Source organism: Schistocerca piceifrons, chromosome 8 (assembly GCF_021461385.2).
Source record: "Schistocerca piceifrons isolate TAMUIC-IGC-003096 chromosome 8, iqSchPice1.1, whole genome shotgun sequence".
Taxonomy (NCBI): domain Eukaryota; kingdom Metazoa; phylum Arthropoda; class Insecta; order Orthoptera; family Acrididae; genus Schistocerca; species Schistocerca piceifrons.
Window position 1 is genome coordinate 238339497 of NC_060145.1, and position 19360 is coordinate 238358856.

The window sequence follows — 19360 nt, forward strand, 5'->3', positions numbered from 1 at the left end:
ACCATGTAATAATAGTGAGTGGGGCAGGGATGGGGCATATGACATAGGTGGTGACCTGGGCAAGATAGCTTCCCTGACTCATGGAACCAACATACACTTTGTGCCAACGTTCCGGCATCATAATTGACCACACCTTGATGGAGCTAGCTGTAAGGCGAATCACTGTGGGATTAGGGATAGCTCTGAGGACAGCCAACTTTGCTCATGTTTCTCTGGTGCCTGTCGGGACTATCAACAGATGGGGTTTCACTAGGCATGGCCTACACCTAAACAGGACTGGGAAGGGAAGATTGGTACAGCTGATTTTGTGAAAGTATAGGGGGTGGATGTCAGGCCACACATGGTCAAATACCTGTTGTCATAGGTAGGAAAAGTAGGTCTCTCTTAGGGTAGATCCAGACAACAGGTTCCTCTGCCTAAAGAGTATCTCCAGCAGCTTAAAAAATACTGAAACAATCACTCACAAGACAGATTTCAACACTTCAAATATCACACATACCACATGTCACAAAGAAAAACAAACCACTGGAAAGAGTAACAAGGGGCATTTCACAGACTTAACAACCCTCCATCAAAACATGCAATCAATAAAAAATAAAATACAACTATTAGAAGTTGAGCTCCAATCTTTAAACTGCACAGTAGTTTGTATTACTGAGCACTGGTGTAGAGACACAGAAATCCAACATACAGTATTATCATTATATGAAAGGGCAAACTCTTACTGCAGAACTACTTCAAGGGTTGGAGGATCTTGCATTTATATCAGAAAAGGAACACAGTTCAAATCAAGAGATGACCTCAGTGCCGTAAGTGAAGACAAACACTTTGAAATATCAGGTATTTAATTAACAGGGCTTGATATCACCAAGAAATTAATCATTTTGTGTGTGTATAGATCTCCCAGGGATAGTGTGGACACTTTTTTCAATAAGTTAACAGAAGTTCTAGATAAAGTTGCAAGTACAAAGGTCAACGTAATTCTGTTTGGGGACTTTAACATCAACACTAATATCATAAATGAATCCAGCAGCACCTTCACAAACATCCTTCAAAGTTTTGGCATGTCCCTATTGGTCAGTAGTGCAACAAGGGTTACTACAATGACTGCATCAGTAATTGACCATGTGGCCACAAATAAGGACAGGGAAAAATGTGATGTAGCTGTAAAAGATCTCGGGCGATCAGACCATCTCTGTCAAATAACAACAGTAAAGTCGGGCATTGAATCATTCCCTAAACTACAAGCCTACAAACGACTTCTACCAGAAATCAAAATAAAAATTTTTTCAAAAGATTTAGAAAAACAAAGGTGGGTTGAAGTGTATAAGGAAACCAATGTGGATATGAAATTCTCTAAATTCTCCACATTGTTTAAATTGAACTTTGAAAATGCATTTCCAAAAGTATGCATGTCTGTATCAACATCTCACAAAAACATATGGGTAACAACAGGTATTAAGAAGTCCTCCCAAACACTTAAACACCTTAGTTCCATGAAAAACATTTGCAATGATCCAGAATTCTTAAGTTTTAATCATAGATACAAAAAGATCTATAGGAAGGTGCTGATTGCTGCAAAAGAGTCATTTAATGACAAAATAATAGATAATGAAGGGAATAAAAGCAATGTGTTCTGGGTTGTTATAAAAAAGGAAACGGGGAGAGGCAAAAAAAATGCAGAATAACATACTGCTAAGAGAGGATGATAAAGTAATAAATGATCCACAGCACTTAGCAAACTATGTAAACGAGCATTTTTCAAGTATTGCAGAGAAGTTACGGCAAAAAATCCCCCAAAGAAATATAGCACCTGTAAATAATGTTGCACTAAATACAATGAGGTTACTTCCAACCACAGAGAATGAAGTCAGTAAAACAATTCAAAAACTAAAAAATAAAAAGTCAGTAGGCTTAGATGAATTACTAATGTGTATACTGAAACAATGCATAGGGATTATACAAGGCCACTTAACAAATATAATAAATGAATCCTTCACATCAGGGACATTTCCAGAGCAGTTAAAACAGGCAAGAGTTGTACCTTTGCTTAAGATAGGTAATGCAGAAGACAGAGAAAATTACCGACCCATTTCCCTGCGGTCAGCATTCTCAAAAATAATGGAAGCAATTACGAAAGACAGATTGATGAACTGACTGAATAAATATAATCTTTTAAGCGAATCACAGTTTGGTTTCTGAAGTGGCAAAAATACGAAGTCAGCCATAGTAGAATTCACAAAAGTTGTACTTGATGCTCTTGATAAAGATGAGTGTGTCACATGCATATTTTTGGGTCGTTCTAAGGCATTTGATACAGTTGACCACAAAATTCTATTAAATAAATTAGAAGCATTAGGAATAAGAGGGGTAGCTAATGACTGGTTTTGATCGTACCTAACAGATAGGTACAAAGAGTAGAGATAACACATACTTATCCCCAAGCTATGTATGGCACAATACTAACACCTCTTCCTCTTTCTGAGCTCAACATCTCACTCATTATGGATAGATGCTGACTCAGTTTTTCAGGATAGCAAGTGGGAAGTTGTGGTACAGAAAATGACCCAGATATCACCTGTGTGTGTGTGTGTGTGTGTGTGTGTGTGTGTGTGTGTGTGTGTGTGTGTGTGTGTGTGTGTGTAGTGTTATGAAACAGTGTGTGTGTGTAGTGACTGATAGTGAGATATGAGTGAACAATGTAGCATTACATTATTTAATAAGTTATTTGTAAAAAAGTATTGTATACCAGGAGTAAATCTAATGATTGTCTCTAACTAGAAGTCTGTAAATATATGAGTATGCGAATTAGCTTATTTTAAGTTGACTTTGACATGCCCTATATCCTTGTAAAAAGAGATCTATGGATGAATAAAGCTACTACTACTGCTACTGCTACAGCTACAGTAGGCACCTTCAGTGGCGGGCAGGCGGGTTTGCGTACTTCGTTGAAGTCACGAACTGTGCCGGCGGTAGCGTAGCTACCAGGCAAAGGAAATGGATAAAGGACCTGACCGTAGCATCATGGAATGTGAGGACAATGCTTCAGCCTGGAAAAATGAAAGAAATAGCCAATGAAATTTTAAAATTTAAGTATGATGTAGGGCTACAGAAAATAAGATGGCAAGGAAATGGACAGATATATAAACCTGAGTATTCATTAGTATATAGTGGAGCAGAAGAAAGAACAGTCCAACTTGGAACAGCGTTTATAGTACTTAGGGAAGTTCTGTCATTTGCCTGCTTTATTTCTTCATTGATTGCTCTCTGTGTCGACGTACTGTGTTGCTACACTAGCTGAAAAATTGGGGTGGGGTGGAGTAAAACACTAACTACTTTAAATCATGTAGCCGACAGGTACACATTTGCATTTCACAGTTCTTTACTTTCACTGTTCACAGCCCCCACCCCCCAATAATACACAGATATATGGTCAGTGCACTGGTGTTTAACTTTTGATAAGTCTCATTAATAGGTTGCAAGCAAACATCAACATACCGCTACAATAGTTTACTGTTGAACATTTATGAGCAGTAAAAACCTAACCACATAGTTCATGCTGCATGATACGGTACATATTGAATAGACACTGGCATTGTCTTAACACATGGCCTAATTGTGTAACACTCTTTTCACAGTCAAGTTGACGCATTGTTATTGTTCTAACCAACACAGGTTTCTTGTCTGAAACTCGGCCGTGGACTGACTGTCTCGGGACCAAAAATCGGGCTCTTATATCATCACAATAACAGGCACTCAAACTATACATTGGTTGATGTTTAAGTTACAAAAATTACAATTAAAACTGAACTCCTTCAATTAACTGCATAAATCGAAAAATTGCATCTTTTTAACAGTTTCTTATACAACAAGGGTTAGGCCGAATTATTTGTTTAAATGATGAAATTAACAGATATAGTTACACAAACAATACTTTTGACAAAATTGGTAATTACTTTAGAAATAAGGGCTGGCTTTGCTAACATGTTTTCGAATAGAGCCAAATAAATACTTTAAGAATGCCAGTGTTTCGTCTTCCAAATGTTTATAATTAATACAGTATTTATATTTGTTTATAAGTCAACAATAGAATTTAAGTTACGGAACAATTACTTATTTCACCGTATAATAAAACATGCACCGACAGAAGAAAAAAAGGAAATAATTAAAGAGCAGTTTTACGAAGACTTGGAAAAAGTATGCTCCACAGTACCTAAATATGACCTCATGCTAGTAATAGGAGATTTTAATGCAAGAAAGGGAGGAATGAACATCCATATAGTGTTTCTGGAAAATATTCACTACATGAAGAAAACAATGATAATGGAGACTTACTATGCCAATTCACAGCAAGGAATAATACGATTATTAGAAGTACCTGTTTCCCCACACCAAAGGATCTATCTGGCTACCTGGAAGTCTGCAGTCAATCAGATTGACTATATTTTAGTGATTTGCATGCCACTCCACATCTGTTATGGATGTACGGAGATGCAGAGGACTGAACTGTGGCTCAGACCACTTTGTGGTAAAATCAGTCTTGAGAGAAAAACCATCATTAACAAATGACAACAGAACAGGAAAGAAGATTAAATGGAATACTAACAAAATTGAAAATACCTGATGAAGTAAAAAACTGCCAAGTAATACTAAACAGAAAGTTGAGCAGTGAAGAGAATGCAGTAGGAGTAGATGAAAGGTGGAGCAGGATTGAAAAAGCCATTAAAGATGCTGCAGAAGAAATACGAGGAATAAGAAGGAGCAGAAGAACTCAAGAATGGTTTGATGAAGATTGCAGGTCAGCAATAGGGGGAAAGAACAGGGCAAGAACAAAAGTGCTACAGAGGGAAACCAGAAATAATGTGGAACAATATAGAGAATTAAGGAGAGGAGCTAACAGACTGTGCGAGAGAAAGAAAAGATAGTGGAGTAAGAAGAAATTTAAAGAACTAGAAGAGTTAAAGGAACAGAGTGAAATAACAATGTTCTATCAAGCTGTAGGCAAAATAAATAACAGACTCCAGCCAAAAATTATGGCATGTTTCAGTAAAGATGGGAAAATGATAAGGGAAGAAGAGCAGATAGTGGAAAGATGGGCTGAGTAGCCTAGAAGATGAAGAGACAGCTGTACACCAGGAAAGAGTGGAACTAGAAGTAGACAATGATGCCAATGAGGCAAGAAAGCCAACACAAGGGGTCTCCCAAGCTGTGCACAAGATAAAAAACAATTGAGCCTCAGGGGAAGATAACATAATACCTGAATTAATAAAAACTGGTGGTGAGGCTGTAACAAACAGACTGCACGCACTAATATCAGATATATGGGAAGTGGAAAATATTCCAGAGAATTGGAAAACTGGAATAATAATCCCCATTTATAAGAAAGGGGACAGAACAGCATGTGATAACTATAGATGTATAACACCCCTAAGCGCAGCTTATAAGATCTTCACAAGTACATTAGGCAAAAGGATACAGAAGTGTGCAGTAGATATGCTAGAGGAACAACAATGTGATTTTCGACCAGACAAAGGAACAACTGATCAAATACTTGTGGTAACACAGATGATGGAAAAGTTCTGTGAATATGATGTAGATCTGCATTTCCTATTTATTGTCTTCAAACAAGCCTTCGGCAGTATAAACCAGCAAGAACGACACCGAGTACTGGAAGAAGCTGGTATATGTGCTAAACTAATAAGACTAATCAGAGTGAGAATGACAGAGACAAAAGTAAATGGTCCTTAGCAGAACAAGTGAAAGCTTTGATTTTAATAAAGGCATGAAGCAAGGTGATAGTCTCTCCACTGTCCTATTCAATATAGCCCTGCATAATGCAGTAAATAAAATCAACAAAAGAGGCACCATATTTATAAAAACTAGCCAGATACATGCATAAGCTGATGACATTGCTATAGCAGGAAGAAATATTGATACACTCCGAGAAATGTACTGGGCAATTTAAACAGAAGCCTTAAAAATTGGGCTCATAGTAAATAAAAATAAAACAAAATATATAGTAATGCCACAATATGAGGCCAGAAGAACCCCTGAAGATCTAAATGTCAACTAGAAATGCTTCAAAGGGGTGTCCTCTTTTAACTACTTGGGAGCCTCTAGTATGATAAAAAAAATTATTATTATTTTTGGTTAAATATATTTCAATTCTTTCAATTTAAATCTGTGTTTCATACTAGAATGTCGTGTTCCCAGTTTGGCACAGCTTTGCCACAGGAGACACGAAAGCGGTCGAAGACGTCCGTCTTCTGGTCGGCTCCTGATCGTTGTCAGAAGGAGACTAGTTTTTGAATATGCAAAGACTTCTATTACTTGGAAAAGAACAACCCGGATTTCTTTACGTAATCAGTATGAATTTTATAATTACCTAAGGGACCTTTAACAATGAACAGTAAGAAAAAATGCATTTGCAAATGAAATCATTCATAAATGGGGCAGCTATGAGTTGTATAGATGACAAGGAGCGGCCTTCTGTCTACGACCAGGATGCCGCAGTATTCTCTGCTGTAGTAAAGGCTGTTTGACATTTATAAAAATAATATGGCACGGAGGATAAAAAAGTATAAAGGAAAAGAACAGAATAAGAAGTCTGGTAAACACTAAATATATTCAAACAATTCTCACTAGCAAATTAGGGCTTATTTATAAACAATACAACTTACATAATTACTTTTCTAACAGTAGGGTGCGATCAGATTTCAGCCTGTCCTGTGCTGTCTCCTTGGTTCACGTTTTTGTCACAAATTATAGTCACTACTTTTCTCCTTTCGTTGAAGATAATTCTTGCACTGTTCAACACCTCCGATAACAATAACTTGCTGAATTACAGTCTCGAACATAAATTACTTTAATGTTATTAATTAATAATGTTGTCTGCACGCTGGCAAGACCGCTCACTTTTTTAGCTTAAAGCCGACCTTCTCCACGCTTTCACACCACAAGCAGAAGTACATTAAAATCTGAAGATCTACAAACGTTTTCTACCGTCATCTTTTATTTAGATCGAAGCGCAACGACAGTTCAGCTTCTGTTAAAATGTTTCTTTGACTGCGCAATCGATGTATTAGCGTCCGCGCTAGATGCGCATCTTTACAGTTACGTAAATTATACAAGACAAATGTCTTTCAAAGGGTACTCAAAGCTTTCATAGGACGGAAATACCAATAATATTACATCGCTTCCCGCGTGAGGAGTAATGAGTCTGAAAGATCGTTACGACTCACGCGCAGTCGTAATATTATTGGATTCACGTACTTAGTGAATGAAGTATTTAAGGATGTCTCCTTGTAGGGAGCAAAACAGACATAACATAAGGCACATAGAATTATATGCGTTTCATACTAAGTCGTCAAAGCTACTCACAGTTGCTTGATCATTAACAAACTTGGGTGTGGCATGATGCCATCATAAGTGTTCAAGGATCTAACATAGGTTCTCAAGAATTACTCTCATTCAGTCAATTGAAACATTGAAATACTAACATAGATATAAGTACAAATCAAATACACATACAGATACAAATATACATAAATATTGACAATAAGAAAAAAAATCTATTACAGTATTGGTGCATTTCCGCCAATTGTGAACAGAACATAAAACTTTTATCAGACTTTCTCGTAGCGACGTCACTCTTCACTTTGTAGTTGGGAGTATTTCCCATGAACTCGGGTGATTTTCTCAGGGGAATTCTTTCATCACCTGTCACTTTTCAATGCACTAAAACTGGGGATCACCTTTTCACATTCTGGTGGAAAAACACTGGGAATTTCACTATGTGAAGGGGGAAGTGATATTTCTTGACTCGACGATCCACCGGGTCATGTCGGGAATCAGGAAAGTTGATGACTGGTTCAATGACGAATGAGTCAGTTTGGTGGCTGTCTTAATCTCATTCCAATTCATGTTTCAGCACATGAAAATACAGAAAAAAAATCTGTATTAGGACTTGCTCATTAACTAGCATCTTAATCTAAGGGAATATAGAGTAAGAATTTAAGACAATAAAAATTACTACATAGACTATGTACATATACATTATATATTATTCATATTTTGTGTCTAGGTTTTACATTCTTTCGTTAGCAAATATTAGCAAAACACGTTTCGTCTTGTACAGGTCTTTCTTAAGCAATGTATTTAGCAATATTGCCGTAGCAATTTTTATAGTTAAGGAAAAGTCATCATTAGTGCCCTTTAAATGTAAATATAGTAAAATCGTGCGTAGTTTATCAACGTTTTATTATTTTTATGTCCATTTTCATCTCAAATCTGGAGCACGCTCGCGCCCGTTACGGAGAGGAATGCTTATTGTTGAGTGCGGGCCGGCGAGCAGTCATTGAATGTTGCCACAGTGCTTCACAGTCACGTGGTAACGAACTGGCGGTTTAACAGCGTTGGCAGTCCGCGTCCTGCACGAGGCAGATAGTTCAGTGGCTACCAACCCTTCTTTTTTTTTTTTTTTTTTAAATTTGTGCATTTTGTTGAATCGTGGGTACTGGAGCAGCCCGTCAAGGCGACATGGTCAACCTGGACAGTAAATTGACTGCACCAGCGTCGAAGAACAGTCATCGATGAAAATGACTACTGTCACCTACTGCAGTGAGTACAATAGCTTGTCTATCCTTTGACTGATAGTCACTGTATCGTCGTTGCAACGTGAGAATACTTGTAATGCTACTTCACACGCGGAACATCACTCGTGTCCATAAGTTTATTACAGTTCTGATTCACACAAGAGATAACTAGTTTCTCGTGCCCATACATGTGTCAAATTACTATTTTACACACGTGTCCATCATTTTGTCACAGAGTCACACGCAGCAATCCATACGTGTCCATATAGGTCTCTCTATACCACAGATTAGCACAGGTAATGCTAAAATTACTTATCATGAAAGGATCATTTACAAAATATACATAGTTTTTTTTTTATTACTGTCCAAGACCTAACGAAAAACGTGTTTGCTATTCTGAATGGTGCTTCTGAAGCACGTTAGATTTTATATATTTTTTAAATCTGATTCTTTTCCTTATTGTTCTATAACAGCCCTTTTTCTTGTTCATTTATTCGGTTACATCAATAATCAGTAAAATATACTCACTTTGGCGTGCCGAACAGTTCACGTTCAAAACTTCATCTAACAGAAATCGGGAAAATTATTCCTATTTCCTAGGATGCTTTTGCTCACAGCAAATCAGATTTACATCACGTTTCGATAAGTAACTGCAGATACACATTAACCAACGAGCCACGATCGTCAATACACACAACATACACACGTCAAGTCTTTTGAACCAATTTCCAAATTTCTTCCCCTACCGGGTAGGGTAGAAAGGTAAAAATGCTAAAGAAGAAAAATACAATTGGATAGTGCAAGGAAATAAAAGATACGAAGATAGATAATAGGTGAAATAATCAGTTGAGCAAATTCATTCTTCGGCTCCACCGTTTTTAGTGTCATCCACGTGGCATAACTTGACTTCAGTATTAAAATGTCGCACAAATCCGCTTCCAAAGCATCTTCAAATATATCTCAAAATCACGGCATGCGGACATAGCAGAAGAATATAAGCAGATTATCTCAGTCCTCAACTAGGTGTCTTAATATCGAAGGTTTCTGTATAATACTCGTGACATAGGAATAGTCTCTCTAAGTTTCTCCAATACAGGACCTAATTCTTATTATAAATGCAAATTTCTTAACTGGTTGACTCATAGTAATAAATAAATAAAAGTTGCTCTCCAGTTGCGGGTACCATTATTCATTTCTTTGTACATTAACTATATGTTGCTGCTTATACTCGGTGTAATCTACAGATTACAATGTATCAGTTTTGCATCGTACATGGTTCTAGCGACTTAAAATATCAATCCTTTGAAGGCTTAACTTAGGTTAATACTTCACATATACGGACATTCTGGTCTGAATGAGGGATTTAAAGAAAACATTTACTACTTGGTAAAAAGGAGATTTGCCATAACTTAAAACTAAAGCAGCAGGTGGCACTTTGGCACATCCCTTACTCAATTCAACGACTGCAGTCTTCTATTGCTCAAGAAACTTAAAACTACCTTAAAACTAAAGCAAATCTTATTTTCCAAATCCGTAGAGTACCTTCTTCAATCACTTCATATCTTTCAAGCTCCATCATTACTTCATGACCACTTCACTCAAATGATTACGTCACCTGCAGAATACCTGTACATGCTGTTGATTCACTTACTTTCTAAACAGATCACACTCTTGTTTCAAGTTGCAGCTTAACATAATAAATGATATTTTTTTTTAATGTTTTTCATGGTACTTCTTCAGGTCTACATGGTGGTAAAGTCCTTTTATTCGTCCACTAACTGGATCTGCCAACACGTAACAACCAATATGTGGCTTCCTAACTATAACAAACGGTCCTTCGTATAAGTGTTGCCACTTACGATTTTTACGTAAGATGAGAGATGGTTTGAAGTGTGTCCTCAGAAGAACACGCTCGTTCAGGCGATACGACAGAACTTTATTGACATGCTTGTCAAATGCCTTTTTTCTTAAATTGGCATGAGTTGTGAGAGAGATCAGGGCTTGTCTTAACTTATTATCTAGGTTGACTTCTGGACCTTCTATCTTGGGGATGGGATCAGTCCATTCATTGCTTTCCCTTTTGCCTGGAGATTAGTTCTGGAGGTGTGAAACCGGTCAAAGTGTGCTTTTAGTTTTCCGCATGTTCATTAGATTGAATTTCGCTCACAATTACCTTTGAAGTACCGGGCGGTACGCTCGGTACGAAGTTTGCTTCCGTATTCCACCTAAGTTGCGAGCTATTTGCCGGAATTTCAGTCGAGATGGTGTGTGTTGGCGGGTTTGCTCGGGCATAATAGATGCGAGAATTTTGAGGTTCATGATTTTGACTTTGATAGTTGGTAAAAGGCGGAGGACTATTCCTAAAGTTTGGAGCATACTGTTGTTTGTATTGCTTGGAAGGATCTGGAGGATTTCTCCCTTGAGAACAGTGCTGGAACCTAGGCTGGTTACCATACTGCTGTTGACTGTTGGTGTTAATCCAACGTCCCTTTCCATTGAAATTATTATTATTTTGGCGATCGTTATTGTAGCGATCATTGTAATTAACTGGTGAATTACCGTATTGCTGTTGTGTTGTCTGGTATATGGGGTGGTACCTGTTTTGATTCTGGAATTTATGTTTCTGCTTCCCGTTACGGCGATAGTAGTTGTTATTATCGCACGGAACGTCGTGTCCTTTACTGTTGTTGGGTTGGTATGACATACCTGAGTCTGCGCCTACACCGTGCGGCTGCGTAGTGTGCAGGCCAAGATTACAATTACTCCGCGCACTAGCACGCACGTCTTCTTGAATCATGTCAAGGTTGTCAAGTACTGACAGAAAAGCCTCCGTGTCGTCGTCACTGACATTTACTAACTTCTCCCTGATTGATACCGGTAGCTTTGACTTAAGGATCATAATTACGTCCTTCGGGGAAATGGGCGTGTCCCAATATTGTATTTTTCGCAGGTATTTCTCGAAGTACCTACGGAGACCAGCACTTCTCGTATTAAATGGTTCAGCATTATATACCTCCTTTCTAAGGCGTTGTTGTATGCCTGAACTCCAGAATTTGTTCAGAAATTGCTTTTCGAAGTCAGCGTAATTATTACATCTGTCAATTACTTCTGTTCCCCAGACAGAACCCTCTCCTTGAATGTAACCTACTATAAAGCGCATACGTTGCTTGTCATCCCAGCTCTCAGGAAAAACACCATTAAATGACTTCAGAAAAACCATTGGGTGGATGTTGCGTTTCTCTGGCAGAAAAGGCTGGAATACGCGGTGCTTGAGAACGCTTTCTTCTTTCATGAGCTCGACAAAAGTTACTTGATCATTCTGGTTGCGTACTAAAGGATTCTTACTACTGTGTCCATGTACAAGTGGAGAGAATTCTACACGAGACACGGGATTATTATTGTATTCATGTTCTGAAGAAAGCAAGTGTGAATGCTCACTTCTATTGTCATTAGGAAAATCATTGACTTGTCGTTTCAACTGCTCGATTTCCTCAGTGAGGTGTCGTTTCCACTCGGGAAGATCTCGGTGAAAAACTCTACGAATCTCTCCTAATTCAGTGAGAATCGTATCTCCTGATGTACCTGGAGCAGCTAAAACTTCAACTGTAGCTGACTTAACGACTTCTTTTAAGTCGTGTTGAACCTTGTTTTCTATGTACTGTTCCTTAGTCTCGACCCATTCTACAAATTCTTTTCCTATCGTGGAACGTACGTTGGCTGCAGCATCATTCACCCTCTTTTCAATGTTTATTTCGGATAGCGCCTGTGTCAGGTCATTGACCTGGCCTTGCAGAGTGACGACATTGTCTGCAAGCTTGTTTACTTTAGCTCCGACCTCAGCGGATTTTTTTGAAACTTCTGTTGTAACTGCCTGGCAACTTTCGATTTGTACTTTGATGTCTTTGTGCACGTTACCTACTGTGCTCTCACATGCATCTACCTTCTGCAGAATACCTTCTATCCTTTCATTAACTTTAGTACTTAATTCCGAGATATATTCCACCGTGACTGTCCTTATTCTTGCCTCTAAGTTGGCATCAATATTATCTAACCTATTTTTCATTGTACCAATCATGGTATTCAGGTCAAACCATTTTCGCTCTGTCTGCCGTTCCTTTTCCCTTTCTTTTTGTTCCCTTTCTTGTCTATCTCGTTGTTTTTGTAATTTATAAGCTTCCCTTTCCCGTTTCTCCTGTTCTCTTTCTTGAAAAAAAATTCTCATCATTTCAACCATCGAATTTTCTCCCGCTTGCTGTGACGATGATTGCTGTGACGATACGTCACGCACACCATCATCGTCTACCGTTGTCTCCATTCGCGATTCGGGTCTGCCTGTTCCCGTTCGCGAACGTAGTGGGTATGACTTGACAACTGTGTCATCACCGTCATCCAGACTGTTTGTCGGCTTTCCTTTGTCATCTGTCATGTTTATTTTCAAGTTTGTGACGTAACTGCTCAAAGAAATATTTCGCGGTACGCCGATCGTCAATTCTCAGATGCGCGCGCTGATAGTCAAACGTCACACCGCGGTAGGTGACAATTGCAGAGCTATACCGGGTAGAAGACAAGATGGCACCTAACTTTGAAAATAAGTGACAAACACCTACTAGACGCTGAATCCTGCTATTATGGCATCCATCTTGTGTTCTTAACCGTAGCAACAATGAAGATGCTCATAATACTAACAAATAAACTTTGCATGAAGAGATGATCAGAAATGAATTCTAACTACGTAAATAAGCAACTCTGCAAGGAAATAACAGCGATAGGATAAAATGAAGCAGTAAGGAAAGAAATTCCGGAAATCAGTTATATTATACAAGACGCGAGATTTTATGCGTAATGAAAACCGTACTTACATCAGTCGTTTTGCGCACTGCTGTTATTTTTCGAATTTTTTCTCTTTGTTTTTTATACTTCCTCGATTTCGTTCAGTACTTCCTTTACGGCTTCCCGATGTCCACCGGATGATGTCATGAAACAATAACAGAACAGATCAAAATTTTTTATCAAATCCCTGTTCGGGCGCCAGATCTAGTATGATAAAAAAAATTATTATTATTTTTGGTTAAATATATTTCAATTCTTTCAATTTAAATCTGTGTTTCATACTAGAATGTCGTGTTCCCAGTTTGGCACAGCTTTGCCACAGGAGACACGAAAGCGGTCGAAGACGTCCGTCTTCTGGTCGGCTCCTGATCGTTGTCAGAAGGAGACTAGTTTTTGAATATGCAAAGACTTCTATTACTTGGAAAAGAACAACCCGGATTTCTTTACGTAATCAGTATGAATTTTATAATTACCTAAGGGACCTTTAACAATGAACAGTAAGAAAAAATGCATTTGCAAATGAAATCATTCATAAATGGGGCAGCTATGAGTTGTATAGATGACAAGGAGCGGCCTTCTGTCTACGACCAGGATGCCGCAGTATTCTCTGCTGTAGTAAAGGCTGTTTGACATTTATAAAAATAATATGGCACGGAGGATAAAAAAGTATAAAGGAAAAGAACAGAATAAGAAGTCTGGTAAACACTAAATATATTCAAACAATTCTCACTAGCAAATTAGGGCTTATTTATAAACAATACAACTTACATAATTACTTTTCTAACAGTAGGGTGCGATCAGATTTCAGCCTGTCCTGTGCTGTCTCCTTGGTTCACGTTTTTGTCACAAATTATAGTCACTACTTTTCTCCTTTCGTTGAAGATAATTCTTGCACTGTTCAACACCTCCGATAACAATAACTTGCTGAATTACAGTCTCGAACATAAATTACTTTAATGTTATTAATTAATAATGTTGTCTGCACGCTGGCAAGACCGCTCACTTTTTTAGCTTAAAGCCGACCTTCTCCACGCTTTCACACCACAAGCAGAAGTACATTAAAATCTGAAGATCTACAAACGTTTTCTACCGTCATCTTTTATTTAGATCGAAGCGCAACGACAGTTCAGCTTCTGTTAAAATGTTTCTTTGACTGCGCAATCGATGTATTAGCGTCCGCGCTAGATGCGCATCTTTACAGTTACGTAAATTATACAAGACAAATGTCTTTCAAAGGGTACTCAAAGCTTTCATAGGACGGAAATACCAATAATATTACAAGCCCTAATAAATAACAACAAATTATAACAACATTTGAAAGGCTATAAGGGAAAGAATACAAGCAGGAAACAGAGCTCACTTTGCAAATATGCAGTTTCTCAGATACAGCCTTGTTACAAGAAAAACAATACTGCAAATATACAACTCCTTAGTCCAGCCAGTTATAAATCACATGTGGGTCACAGATATGGATGTGGACAGAAAATGACAAAAATGAACTAAGAACCTTTGAGCAGAAAATACTACACAAAATCTATATTCCAATAATGGAGCAAGAAGGCTGGAGAATATGCTACAGTGCCAAATTACAAGTGTTAATACAAGATAGGGAATAGTAAAATTTGTGACATCACAGCAAATATGATGGCTGGGCCACGCCCAGCTAAGCAAAAAGGGAGACCTAGAAGAAGATTGATTGACAATGTAATAGTGGATTTCACCAGTATGGAAATCTGGGGGTGGAAAAGAGCAGCAGAAATGTGGAGGAAGATTGTTGAAGAAGCCAAGACTTGCCAAGGGCTGTAGCACTATCGAAGAAGAAAAAGAAGAAGAAGAATAGTGATAAGTAATAAAAATGAATTGCAGGTGTTTTTCTCATTACTTTAATGGTTGAATGGATTGTTTGTTACTGAAATTATGGTCAATAATGAGTTATGTTACATACTAGCATTTTAGCAGCATGCATTGTATGGATAAGTTTCAATGTTTCTTACCAACCATATTTGCTGAATTTATTTGAAACTGCTGTCGATTTAATTAACCACTATTGTGACAGATAATGAGAAACAATGGGTGTTGTACATCACAGAACATAAAGCTAATAAAAATTATGATGGTGTTCTTAAAGAAGAAAGAAAATGACATTTTGCAGTATTTTTAAAATTAATATTTTTTTCCCTTTGATTTTCCAAACCTTCTGTTTTCACATGATTTATCACATTACCATTTAAACAAAATTTTCATATTCCTGTATTTAAGTCATCCTTAGCATTCAGTTCTTTAAACAATGGAATCAGGTCCTCATCATACTTGTACGGTACTGTTGAATTTATACTAGAATGGAAATGTCATTGTATCACATGGTTTCCTCCCTATAAGCTACCTTTGTGTCTTTCAGCTCTTTGAATGTGTTCTTCCAACTAACATATCAAAAAGATTTTTGTGTTAAAAATTGTTATCAAATTTTTGTTGCTAGGTAAAGTACAAAATAATAGATATATTGAGTAGATGAGATAAATGTGTGTAATGGGCATTATGGGATGGAGGAGAAGTGACATTCTAAGAGAAAACAGACACTGGAGCATGTAACACAATTACTAATACTATAGGGTGATGTAAATTTAAAAAGAGATATTTTAATACAGACAAAAAGTAAGTGAAGATGGCGCAAACCACATGAAACTGTGTTCAAGTTAGGAAACTAGGTGTAAGTTGAAGTGTATTTATTGTGCAAAATTCAATTGCATCTAGTAAGATGGCATTCAAACCTAACTGTTAAAAAAAAAAAAAAAAAAAAAAAAGTGATCTGGATAACGAAAATTTGTCCGAAGTCTCTCTCTCTCTCTCTCTCTCTCTCTCTCTCTCTCTCTCTCTCTCTCTCTCTCTCTGAATTACCTCCTCACCACTCCCATTCCAACTTCCCCAAATTAATACCAGTGTATCCCTAAAGAAGGAAGCTGTAAGTTCTAAAAACTACAATTAATATTTTCTTCTTTCGGTGTTTCTGTCCTCACTATTGGAAATGTTACCTCATAAAATTGTTTAGTGGCCAGCCATCTCTTCGTAACTGTTATAGTCTTTTAAACTGAAATTCTGAATCGAATTAATTACATATTGTATGACACAGTATAATGGCAGTATCAAGAAAAGTGTGTTTCAGAGTTTTCATTGGAATGTTAGTAATCACATGAGAGTTTTTACTGGTAAGAGAATTGCGAATTTTTTTTTATTTCAAAGGCTAACAAAAAGTTGTTGAATTTTTGTTCAAATACTTCTCACATTATTTTAAAATCTTCAATATTCAGCCAGCAGATGCTGTCAACTAGGCTAGGAAAACCTAACATAATACATAAAGTGCCCATATGAGGATGAGGGGCACAGCAAAGAGGAGAAGCTAGAAAAGCTTTGGAATAGGAAAAAGTGCCTTCACTCCATTTGGATGACACCACCATGCTGAAAATGATTTCAAAATCATAACAACCTTAGGAAACTTAAATTCATGCTTCTCACACATACCACAGGTTTTTTCTTCCAAACTAGCTACACTAGCTTTTTTCTGTATAATGGAAATGGTTATTGAAAGAGTTTATGGAAGTGATTATTGAAAGAGTTTATGGAAGTGGTTATTGAAAGAGTTTATGGAAGTGGTTATTGAAAGAGTTTATGGAAGTGGTTATTGAAAGAGTTTATGGAAGTGGTTATTGAAAGAGTTTATGGAAGTGGTTATTGAAAGAGTTTATGGAAGTGGTTATTGAAAGAGTTTATGGAAGTGGTTATTGAAAGAGTTTATGGAAGTGGTTATTGAAAGATTTTAGTATGTGGATGCTGTCAGGTTTTTCTTAAACAACTAAATCAACTACAGTAATGAACATATTTCCTATTTTCACTTTTCACAACCCCCACTCTCCCCTACTCAAATATGATTTTAATTTTGTCTCAAATTATTAATGTTGGAAAATAACATATAAACAATTGTGTTGAAATAGCAAAGGCAATTTCTAATGTCTGTCACTATGCACTGTACAGCAGCTTGCAGAAAGTAAAACATACTTGTAGTGTAATCATCAGCACTCATAACTAAAACTGTATGGAAGGTGTCTTGAAATCACTGCAACCAGTACCCTGATTGCAGTAATTTCAAGAAACCTTTATATGTCACAGTTGCAGTGATTCTCATCCTTTATGGATAAAAGTTTTGAAACTGTATTGTAACAAGTATCTTTGCAAAATGAATTTGAGATTCCTTTAATCTTATTTACTGAATATTAATGCAAGCAAAAGAAAACACTTCTACAATTGTGCTTCAGGGAAGTATTCTGTTCTAATAATAAATGAAAAGCACCAGTTTGCTTTTGTTCTACAATATTATTTTTATTGCTAACCGGTTTTCGGCTTACAAGGCCATCTTCAGGCATTTACTGTTCTATTATTTTGAAGTAGGTGTAGTCTGGTGGAGCATCTCACCGTGGTCACTAATACCTAATGTTAAAAGTCAGTACTTCTCATTCTGTTCAAATGACAGAGGCAGACTAATTGTTGGATTTGTTTTTATCACACAACTGAAATTACTTTGAAACTGGCTCTGAGCATTTGCATGTTAAGCAGTTACTGTATACGCATAGAAACTAGTGATGTTAATGTTTATAACCACTACTATAGGAATGGAGCAGATACGGATTGTTGGTCTGAAGGGCCTGAGGGTTCGTACCAGACCTTACTTCACAGAGCCATTGATGAGAACAATGAATCAGTAGCTCGGTTTCTTATACAGAGGTAAGTAATTTGAATGATTTTTTACAATGCTGTTGGTACTTAGCTGCTGATACTTAGTCTCATGTCAAAGGTCCACATCATATAGTTATCCCATCAGCTTTATTAACAGAACACTTTCTTTGGCCCATTTTGATTTCATGGACAAATATAATCATCAGTCTACATCATAGTACCAACTTTCAAGCTTGTCGTGTAGCATAATACAGAAAATGAACCTTCTGCTCATTCAGTTGGGTTGTGCCAGTGTAAATATAGTGAAACTGATCTGAGAAATAGTAGCCATTATTGGTGACTTTTTCTGTTTGCTTGTTGGTTGGTACATAGAATCTAGTCACAAAAATTCAATATTAGTGTTCTGCTTCTCTCTTTCATTCATCAACCCGTTAATATGCTCAAATGGGGGAGATTGTAAGCTATTTATTAATAAAAATTGTACTGGCAGGATATGTTATTTTAATAAGAATAATAAAAGGCAGTGCATTGACCATGCAGGTGTATGTACTCCAACCATGTCTTGTTTGTTTGTCAGAATTTGAGTGTAGCTATTGGAAACATATTATTATTTATTTAGTATTCTGTTCCTGTATTTATAAGTTAAGAGAAACAGAGTATAGTTTTCCCTTACTTACTTTGAAGGAAAATGCTGGATTAAGGCCTGTAGTCCTGTGAACTAGTGTTCCCTTTTTCATTTGCTACTGCTCTATGATGCAATTAAATTTGCAAAGCTTCAAATAGTTGGTGGCATACTAAATGTATTTTTAAATAAATTTTCTATTTCTTTCTTTTCATTTTGTATCTGTTGCAGTTAATAAAGTTTCAAAAACTAATGTTAGTTTTTACAATGTAGAAAAAGAGATTGCTACTTAGTATAAAAATGACACATTAAATTGCAAACAGGCACAGATAACAGACTCTTGCACACAAGCTTTCAGCCACAGCCTTCATCAAAAGAAAGAAAAACACTCACCATTCATTCACATAAGCAAGCGCACTTCAACCACATGTGACCGCCATCCATGACAAAATTCTGGTCCAAGCTGCGGGAGTTGGTGGTCATGTGTACATAAAGTGTGCTTGCTTGTGTGAATAAATGGCATGTGTTTTTCGTTCTTTCTTTTTCTGGTGAAGGCTGTGGCCTAAAGCTGATGTGTAAGTGTCTTTTA

At 37.1% G+C, this 19360-nt stretch overlaps 1 protein-coding gene across 1 annotated transcript in view; it reads left to right on the forward strand.

The window, feature by feature from the left end:
* LOC124711185 (rabankyrin-5-like) overlaps positions 1-19360 on the forward strand; it is a 431684-nt gene that overhangs the window by 350127 nt on the left and 62197 nt on the right. Inside the window, exon 15 of the mRNA XM_047241114.1 lies at positions 18084-18197. Coding sequence (XP_047097070.1) covers positions 18084-18197 — 114 coding nt within the window. The remainder of the gene's footprint in view (positions 1-18083; positions 18198-19360) is intronic.